The 11,034-nt window shown below is 38.2% G+C and overlaps 1 protein-coding gene across 1 annotated transcript in view; it reads left to right on the top strand.

Moving 5' to 3' along the window:
- Positions 1–11,034, top strand: part of shisa8b (shisa family member 8b) — an 83,694-nt gene that overhangs the window by 59,873 nt on the left and 12,787 nt on the right. The window contains exon 4 of the mRNA XM_017433649.3: positions 6,436–6,549. Within this exon, the coding sequence (XP_017289138.1) occupies positions 6,436–6,549 (114 nt within the window). The remainder of the gene's footprint in view (positions 1–6,435; positions 6,550–11,034) is intronic.

Genomic DNA, 11,034 nt, shown 5'->3' with positions numbered 1-11,034 from the left:
CAGCTTCAGGTATTACAGCTAAAAACTAGTGATCAGGCCCGAAACCTGGGTGTAGGAATGGACTCAGACCTGAACCTTAAGGGACACATAAAAACAGTTACAAAGTCGGCTTTCTACCACCTGAAGAACATCTCCAGAATTAAAGGACTAATGTCACAACAAGACCAAGAAAAAATTATGCACACATTCATCTTTAGTCATCTCGATTACTGCAACGGTGTCTTCACTGGTTTGCCAAATAATGAATCAGCTGATCCAAAATGCTGCTGCTCGTGTTCTCACTAAGACCAGAAAAATAAAGCACATCACCCTGGTTTTAAGGTTCCCTGGCTCCCTACAGCTCAGAGAATAGACTTTAAAATACTTCTATGAGTTTATAAATCAATGAACGGTCTAGCACCACAATACATTAAAGACTTACTATTGTCGTATCAACCCTCCAGAACACTCAGGTCTTCTGGTTCTGGTCTACTTTGTATCCCCAGAACCAGAACCAAACATGGAGAAGCAGCTTTCAGTTTCTCTGCACCATCAATCTGGAACAAACTCCCGAAAAACTGCAAAACAGACGAAACACTAAATTCCTTTAAATCAAGGCTGAAAACTCACCTGTTTAGAGCTGCCTTTGATTAGTAGTCTGCAAACAAATTCAGGTGTAAAGCTGCTACAAAATATCTTATTACATATTGACCATCTCCTTATGATTATCAAGTGTATCTGCTCAATGGTTTTTATGATTTTTTTTTGATGATTGTAATGATTCCACTGATGTTTTTATGATGTAAAGCACTTTGAATGCCTTGCTGCTGAAATGTGCTATACAAATAAATTTTTACTTTTTTTTTTTTTTTTTTTTACTTTAAAACAGTTGGAGAATAAATTGCCAAATTTTAGATGCATTGATTTATTTATTTATTTTTGTTGAGAGTAGGCTGCTCTTTGTCAATTTTGTCTCTAAATAATTTTTTTTTAAGATTCCAGAGGTCACGAGTGAGGTTAAGTGAGGTTATCTGGCTCAGATAGTGCTGATAGTAATTTTCACGGAAGAGCTTATGTATCCAAATTTCAAAGTTTTTTTTATCTTTAGGCCCTTACAATTCAAACAAGAAAACCTAATATCTCCACTTAGACTAAGTGGTTACCTAAAGCCAAAAATAGAAGAAAGCTAATATATAATGTTATTTAAAAAAACTAAAGAGAGGATAATAATAATAATCTCAGAAACATATTCACACTAAACACAACCTGCACAGGTCTAGAACAATAGAACAGGTGCCAACCCAATTCCTCCTTCAGCAAAATCAGCAAATAACACACGAAGTTCAGAACAGAACAAAGAACCCCACTCTCCTTCTTTAAACCAGTGACATATCCTACCTCTCCCCGCATCAAATGACCTGAGGGAATCAGTACAAGTAGGTAATCTGCCCCTTAAGGAAAAATAAAATAATCTATAAAGCAGAAAAAATGCCATGAAAGATTTGATTATGCTACATTATCAGTCAGTGATGTTCTGTGTTTTAAGTAAAACACTGATTGTATTGTGCCCAGGACTAACCCAGCATACAGCTGATGTTACAGGCTTGAAGTGTAGATCTCAGCTGCAGCCACACAGACCAATACAAGGATGTCCTGAAGTTAAGAAGAATTCAACCCCGGAGCTTTCCTAAGTTTTTTATTGAGAGATTTTAAAACTAGGCTGCATCTCTACACCTATGGGTCTGGCTGTTTTACATGGTGATGTGTAGAGTAGCTGGGTACCAAAGCCCAAATTTAAATTAGCACAGCCATAGAGCTTAGTTCAAAAGGTAGCATTAAGCTCAGCGAGCTAACCATGTGTACCCACGCTAAAACACTCATTTATTACAAAATACAGCATGTGAAAAAATAATATGAAGGAAAAGCACATCTACTTGTACTGATTCAAGTAGAGTTCAACAGGAGGAGATCCACTGCAAAATGACCTATAAAAGTATATAAAAAAAGTTACACAGTCAAAAATTAACAGCAATGTTTTGGTTTATTTAGCCTTTCATCACCATGTTATTCATACATTTATAAATGTCATAGTTCCAAACTAAATATTTAACTTGCAAGCTAAATATTTAGTTTACAAACTAAATGTTTAGTTTTACACTAAATATTTAGTTTACAAACTAAATGTTTATGTCCGAGCTAAATATTTTATTTCCAAACTAAACAATTAATTTGCTGACTAAATATTTAGCTCAGATCTAAATTGTCAAGAAGGAGGGAGACAGAGGCAAACCCAGAATGAAGACTCATCGTGAAAAAATTAAACTAATTTAATAAAGTAAAGTGTAACAAAACAAAAGGCTGGCGTGGCAGCAAAAACTAACAAAAACAAAGTCCACAAAAGCGAGGCGAGGCGAGGCAACAACACACATGGCAACAAGAAATGGAACAGAGTGGAATGACCCAGTGGAGTATGGAGAGAAAGAGACCGTTTTTTAAAGACTGAGGGAGAGATGAAGATTGGTTGCAGCTGTGGAGTAGATGAGAAGCAGGTGAGGTGGGCGTGGCAGGCATGAATGGAAAACTACTGGGGAGGTGAATGGTGACAAGACTACCAAACCAAACAAGACCAACAAGAAACCCCAAACAACACCAACATTCATGATGCTAAATATTTATTTTCCAAGCTAAACATTTAATTTTTCAAACTAAATATTTAATTTGGAATTTAAATATTTAGCTAATATGCAAATTCCTTGCCGAAAAGCGGAAGTGGACTATCAAAATAAAAGCCCAACCTCCATATACTACACCTCTTGCCAAACTGCCAAAAAACACCAGAAGTAGAAAAAGAAGAATAAGACTGGCCATACTGAATCACTTGAGTTTTCTTTTTGTTCTGTATTTTATCATCATTCATGACAGAATGTTAGCAGAGAACACTGGATGAGCATTCTGCTACCTTTTTCTGCACCAGCACTGAAGTGTCCTTTTTTTGTACCATGAGTGTGTCACACAGAAACACGTTGGGATGTTCATTTCTCATTTAGGTGAAAACAGACTCTCCTTCAGCACTTAAACACAGTACACACCGTAGATATACTATGTTTTAGGGTTACGACCACCGACAAAAGTACACCATTTTAAAGCAGATCATGTTGGTGTGTGTATTATAAATGCATGTGACAGAGCATGAATCTCATCGCACCTAAGATTTATTTACCTCTTTTCAAAGTTTTTAAAAAACTCAGTTTCATCATTTAAAAATAATTCTTATTGTAAATGACAGAAGCTGAACAGTATAGCCTTCTGTTGTGCAGTGATCCAGCAGCAATTGTTTTTTTTTAGCAAACTATAAAAATATTTCCATTCCATAAATTCGAAACATTTTCACAATTAAATCTGCTGCCTTTAATTCTTGAGTGCCGGTCCATCATTATCTCAATAGGCTAGTGTATAATATTTGTACCAGAGGCATTTTCACACATTAGATGACACAGTCACACATTAACATAAACATGCAGTGTGTTGGTGTGCTTTAATGGAAGGAAGTAAAAGACTCACGGTTGTTTTGTATTTTCTTTAGCAGGCAATATCCACACTAAAACAATCGGTTGTGTAGTTAATGTGACAATATCCTTAGCTTTGATTTACCACATAATGACACTAAAGGGGATTTTGACCATCTTTGACCAGTTGAGGGAACTAGTGTTGGTCTGAATTGGAGGTTTCCTGTTCAGTTCCCATTTTTTTCCTTTTATGTCAGACTTGTGTGGTTACAGACATGCAGAATAATGTTTTAGTCAGCCTTTACTACAATCGTCTCCATAACAAAAATATTTCCATTTTCTATTAGGTGTGTTTTTGCCCGGTGCTTGGCCTGATGTGAGGCTTGGGTATGTAATTGAACTGATTAAATGAACAAAGAAAAGATTCAACAATACTCTCAAGCATCAAGGTGTAATTTATAGATTACTCATCGCATATTTTTTTTTGCAAAAAACGTGGAAATTAAAGTCCTAGAATTTCTTGAAGAAATGATTATCCTCATAATGTTCTACGTCATGCAATATTGTGGTTGTAACTGACTCTCAGCTACTAATCACACCAGATTTAGCTCAATATTTATAAAGTTATAGCCATTTTTGAGTTGGCTAAAATTGATTAGCTGTGGCAGCCATTTTGAATAGGGTTGACTCCAAATGTTAATCAGTTGTAGATGTACATCCAAAGATTACTTGATGGGAGTTTCACTAACATCTATTAGGGTTGTGAGATGTTTTGCTAACAGACAGACAAGTATATTTATAGCCATCTTTGTATTGACTGGTAATCGATGATTAATCAAGATGGCGCCAGTGTGTGGCATGCTGTCTGTCAACTTTGTTTGTTGTACAGGGTGGGTTCTTTATATGGATGCACCTTAATAAAATGGGAATGGTTGGTGATATTAACTTCCTGTTTGTGGCACATTAGTATATGGGAGGGGAAAAACTTTTCAAGATGGGTGGTGACCATGGCGGCCATTTTGAAGTCAGCCAAATTGGATCCAACTTTTTTTTAAATGGGAAGAGGGTCATGTGACACAGACTTATTGGGAATTTCACAAGAAAAATAATGGTGTGCTTGGTTTTAATGTAACTTTATTCTTTCATGAGTTATTTACAAGTTTCTCACCACTAATAAAATGTGTTCAAAGTGCTGTCCATTGTGTTGGATTGTCAATGCAACCCCCTTCTTTCACTTCCACTTCCTGGAAAGTGAATTGGTCATCGTGGGCCAGTTGAATGGCCCCCAAGGTCTCCTGATCTGACCCCCTTAGACTTTTATCTTTGGGGTCATCTGAAGGCAATTGTCTATGATGTGAAGATAGGAAATGTGCAGCACCTGAAACTACAGATACTGGAAGTCTGTGCTAGCATTTCTCCTGTGGTGTTGCTATCAGTGTGTGAAGAGCTTGATTAGAGTTTTACAAGCTTTGCACACAAAAATAAACTTTAATTTTGATGGTTCACTGGTCACAAACCAACTGAACATCCTGAACATCTTTTCTTTTCCTAACCTCCTCTCTCTCTCTTTGTTATCAGTCCGAATCTGTAGGCCTTTTTCTTCTCTCTGTCTAAGAGGGGATTAGCATTTAAGTTTCTCCACATCTACAGCCATATTGCTGCATATTTTCCTGTTCTGACTTCACAAGACAAAATCTTTTTTTTTTTCTTATGCCATGCTGTTTTTCTATATGACACTGAAAAATATGCACCCATCACTTCAATCTAAGTTAAGTTTTAAACTACAATCATCTTATGGAGAGGAATACCAGATTTGTAGCTGTTATGATCAAATCTTGTTTAGGGATGTTTTGAGCGATCTCAGGAGATATTATAGAAAGACTCTCAGCTACTACCACATCAAATTTTAACTTGTATCCATAATATTGCTTGACTTGTATCCATTTTTGTGTTTCCTAATGTCAAGTGGCTGTGTCAGCCATCTTGAATTAGGTTGGTTCCAAAAGTAAATCCGTTGTAGATGTACATTCAATGATTACTTTCTGTGAGTTTTATTAAAATTTGGCCAGCAGTTCATGAGATATTTTGCTAAGAGACAGTGTTGACTCTAACAGTTAATGAAAAAGCTTTAAAAAGAGATTTTGCATGATCAGTTAGCACACAGTGTTGTGTTGGGAATGATGCTCATCTACTACCACACTAAATTTTAGCTCAATATTTGTAGAATTCACTGAAATATAGCCATTTTATAAATAAACAGTCAATAAAAAGGTCACTTAAGACAATGTTTTATAAGCTCACATCCAAGACAGCAGATTCAAATCATTTTCTGCATCACTCTAAATCTACTGATGTTTTCACACATGGACACTGAAGATGTTCAGGAGAATGTGTACACAGTTTTGTCCAGACATCATCTTTCAACGCTCTGTTGCTTTCGTTCTAATATTATTAAAGATTCAAGTTTGTGTTGGGGATTACTCTCAGCTACTACCACACCAAACTCTAAGTTCATATCTGTATTATTAGTTACAGTCATTTTATGTTTTCTTAGGTAAGTTGGCTGTGGCAGTCATCTTGAATTGAGTTGAGTCCAAAAGTTGCTCAGTTGTAGACATACATTCAGTGACTGCTTTCTGAAAGTTTTATTGAAATCCATCCTGCGGTTCATAAGATATTTTGCTAACATGGATATAGACATAAGCAAAAACATTATCGTCCATCTTCACCTTTCAACGGGAAAAGACCTTCAAATTACACAGGTTCTTTGTTTTCGAGCTTTTAACTCTCCTGTGGCCTTCAGGTTAATTTGATCTGAAGTTACAAGGGCTTCTCTTCATCTCTCTCTCTTTCTTTCTGTCTTTTGAGGGCTTCAGGAGGGTTAATGGTTTTATTTATCTTAGAGTTGCTGTACATACTTTTGTTATTTGTTTTTTCTGTCTCTTTCCAGAACAATACCAACTAAATAACTCGGTTTGTGGATCAGCTGGTCAAGCCCTCTCACATCCACAGAGTAATCACAGCACTCTGGGACTGAACAAATATACCTCTCTCAAAGCTGTAGGTAAGTGGCACAGCCCACACTTACTCTCCAAGGTGATGCTGATTTCAAGTGACAAGATAACCTTTACAGTACTCACAACAAAAGCTATCACATCTTGACTCTACACCTACTTTATGTGATACTGGTTAGAATGTTCATCATTGCACTGAGGTAGGACTGGTTACATAACGTTTATCACTAAAATCTCACCTAGGTAGGACTGGTCAGATAATGTTCAACACCTACATTATACTAAGGTAGGAATGATTCGATGAGATTTATCCTTTTATCGCTAAGACATGCTGTGTACAAGTGTGTGGGTGTGTGCCATTGTGCACAGCAGATGTTTACAGGACCAGTCCTGCCAGTTGACACACCATTGTTCCTTCTGGCATCAAGGTGTAGGGAACAACAGCGTATATCTCACTTGACTGTGATTGTTGGCAACTATTTGGCAAACAGCAAATGAGATGGAGTCTCCAGAATGTCTTAAAACATTCACTAGGACTCTCAACTTCCTTGTACAAGGCGCAGAGGCTTGCATTTCTACAGCTTTTTAAAGGCATTCAAACAATTTTTACAATAATTATTTTCATCAAATAGTTGCAGAGTTGAAGTGGGTGTCTTCATCCAGTCTCCAGACTTCTAGAGCTGTATTTAGACACCTGGGGTCTCATGCATGAAAGAATGTGCAGCTTTCATACTGGAAGTTGGCATACAGACAAAATTTGAAAAATGCATGCACACAAAAATATTCAGATTTATTAAATTGTGCATACACGTTTCTGCTATCTTTTCCTTCATACATTCCAATTTACGTGGAACAGAAGCGCAACTGCATGTGCCACTTGGACCGCCCTGTCCCCTCCCAAAAATAAATGTGCAAATTAGTATAAATACACAGCAGGCTTTCACCCTGTGTCCAAATAACCATGGCGAAGGCATTGAGTAAGGCAAAAGATAATAATTTTACTGAATGTGAAATAGATGTACTTGTATTGAGGGTGGAGGCAAGTAGTACAATTTTATTTGGTAGTCATTCCTCTGGGGTTAATATCCATCCATCCATTTTCTTCCACTTATCGGGGGTCCAGTCGCGGGGGTAGCAGCCGAAGCAGAGAGGCCAATACTTCCCTCTCCTCAGCCACTTGTGCCAGCTTCTCCAGGGGAATCCCAAGGCGTTCCCAGGCCAGCCGAGAAACATAGTCCCTCCAGCGTGTCCTGGGTCTTCCTCTGGGTCTCCTCCCGATGGGACGTGCCCGGAACACCTCACCAGGGAGGCATCCAGGAGGCATCCTAACCAGCCCGAGCCACCTCAACTGGCTCCTCTCAATGTGGAGGAGCAGCGGCTCTACTCTGAGTCCCTCCCGGATGACCGAGCTTCTCACCCTATCTCTAAGGGAGAGCCCAGGCATCCTCATCCCAGCCGCTTCCTCATCCTAGTTGCTTCACACTTGGCTGCGAACTGATCAATCTTGGCGGAGTCCAACTCTCACCACAAACGAGTCCGACTTACTGCCAACAATGCGGACCAAGCTCTGGCACTGGTTGTACAGGGACCTAACAGCCTGTATCAAAGGGCCTGGTACCCCATACTCCCGGAGCACCCCCCACAGGATTCCCCGAGGGACACGGTCGAACGCCTTCTCCAAGTCCACAAAACACATGTAGACTGGTTGGGAGAACTCCCATGCACCCTCAAGGACCCTGCTGAGGGTATAGAACTGGTCCAGTGTTCCACGGCCAGGACGAAAACCACACTGCTCTTCCTGAATCCAAGATCTGACTATCTGGTGGACCCTCTTCTCCAGAACCCCTGAATAGACCTTACCAGGGAGGCTTAAGACTGTGATCTCTCTGTAATTGTAAAACCCTATGTGGTCCCCCTTTTTAAATAGGGGGACCATCATCCCTGTCTGCCAATCCTGGGGGACTGCCCCTGATTTCCATATTGCAGAATTGTGACAACCAACACAACCCTACAACATCCAGAGCCATAAGGAACTTCAGGCGAATCTCGTCCACCCCGGGACCTTGTCACCAAGGAGCTTTTTAACCCCCTTGGTGACCTCAGCACCAGAGATTGGAGACCTCGACCTACGGTCCCAAGGCTCTGCTTCCTCACTGGAAGACATGCTGGTGGGCTTGAGGAGGTCCTCAAAGTATTTTTCCCACCGAGTTGAGGTCAACAGGGAAGTAATTAGCCTTTATGGGTAAAGCATTAATAAATATGTTAATAAATGAGTGAATTTATAGCATATTATGTAGGAATCTTCCTAAATTAATGATGTTTTTAAGGTTAATTAATTATTTATTACTGATTAAATAAGGCTAAATACGGTGTAGTTATTATAAAGTGCTACCATGAGTTTTGTTAACATGTTTGAAAACATGATTTTTATTGATCTATAATGATGTTATTGAATCCCATATTTCAAAAGGGCTTTACAATGATGATACACATTCTTTAAAAGAGTTTGCTGGCGCTTCGGCAGCTAGCAGAGAAAAATGGTCTATTTTAAAGGAAACTAATAGGATTAGAATTTAAATGCTGTTTTCTGTAGACATACTTGTTAGAAAACTTTAATTTAAAAGTAGATTAGGAAGATTATATGCTATTTTACTTAACTGGATTTCTAGATAGTGTTTTCATGAATGTTTTTTTACATACCTCAGTCTCAAGCTCAGTCAGTATTTTTATTTTTTTTCCACTGCCACCTGTGTGCATTACGACTCATTTTTCCAGCAAAGGTCACAAATTTTATACACCCATGATAAGATGGGTTGTGTTACGGTATGATGCTGTGTATGGACAATTTCTTGTCTGAGCTCTAACTTGTCTGTCCTTAAAATTCTATACAAGTTAAAACTACCAGACGTTAATTTGTCTTCCTTTTCTTTAAAGTTTAGTAATAAAATCAATCAAATTAAGAAGGTTAACGTGAATAGGTTTAAAATATGAAGTTTGAAAGATAAGAATATTATTAAGAATAGATTTAAAGAACCAAGTGCTTTTAGTAAACCCAGACTTCCTGTGAAAAATGATGAAAGCACATACAGAAACAGGGTTAGCATAAAGGCCTGGAAGCTGGCAGTGATGACCTCAGAGGTTTTACTTTATTTTAATAATTTCCTGTGACACAGATCAACATACAGAGGCATGCTTCAGACTCAGCATGGTGGTATTTATAAAATGTCTTAGCTGTCCCCTCATGCTGATACACATCATCCATCATCTCCATTTCATTCTTCAGATTCTCTGTCTTTTTCTGTTTCACCTCACCATCTGCCTTCCAAGAGCTCAGCCAAAGACTACTAAATCTGTCCTCACTCATCTTCAGGGCAACAACGATTTAAAAGAGTTAAATAACCACACTTCGTTTTAGATCTTCTTCAAACCTTTGCTCTCATGCTGGCTTTCTTTTGCCTTTTAACTGACTACATGTTATCTTAGTGGACAGAAATTACATTTCCTGGGAAAAAAAAGGTCCAGTTTAGTTGTAGCTGATAAACAAAACAACTTTGTTCATGTACCTTAAGCACTGCGTATCTACCAAAACTTTGTTAGTTTGATTGTAATTATACAATTTCTTGCTATGTTCTGTTCACACCACACAAAATGAAGTAGAAAAGTTAAAATACAGAAAGGTCTAAAAATTGGTAAATGCACATTTTGTTGTGAGGTAAACAAGAAAAATGAAAAATATAACAAATTGTCAGGACCAGGTAATAAAAGCCAAGACAGAGACAGCAAGATACATACAGGATCTAACAGAGGATGAATGATAACCAGGAGCTTTTATCTGTTGGTAGGGGTAAGGTTGATTAGATCAAACCCCAGCAAGTCGAAGCAGATGGCTGCTCATCCTAAGCCGGTTCTGCTGGAGGTTTTTTCCTGTTAAAAGAGGATTTTTCCTTTCCACTTTCAGCAATGTGTAGCTCATGGTGGGAGACTGCAAGAAAATGAAGAATCAATGCAATTTGCTGGCTTCCTTAGATGGATAACTTTTACTAATTGACTTTTATAATGCATATAAATGTTTTGTACAGCACCCTGAGATGACATTTGTTGTGATTTGGTACTATATACATAAACTAAATTGAAATGAATTAGCAAGTGGAAGCAGGTGACTTGAGTCCAACTTGCTGACAGGTGACAAGGCAAGACAAGGGAGGTGAGGGAAACTATAAGCAGGAACATGGAACACAAAATCCGAATGCCAGGCAAAACAACAGGAAAGAAAATGACTAAGAATATCTAAGAAACATACATTAACTGAAAATACTGAAAAACCAAGGATGTACAAAAAATTCAAATGGTAAATAGTAATTGCTAAATGGCCTGAAATTGTTCTCACTAAGCAAGCAATCCAGCTTACATCACATCTCAGCTTTAAAAGCTCAACTCCACACTCTCTATTTCTGAATTGAGAAAGCTCCTCGGATGAGAAGCGAAACGTCTTCAGCTACAGAATAGAAGTCCAGTTGTTTTTGTTTTTTAACTTT

This window comes from Kryptolebias marmoratus, linkage group LG2, assembly GCF_001649575.2.
Source record: "Kryptolebias marmoratus isolate JLee-2015 linkage group LG2, ASM164957v2, whole genome shotgun sequence".
In the NCBI taxonomy this organism is placed as follows: Eukaryota; Metazoa; Chordata; class Actinopteri; order Cyprinodontiformes; family Rivulidae; genus Kryptolebias; species Kryptolebias marmoratus.
The sequence above is the reverse complement of the archived record's forward strand: the minus strand, read 5'-3'. Positions and strand labels throughout refer to the sequence as shown.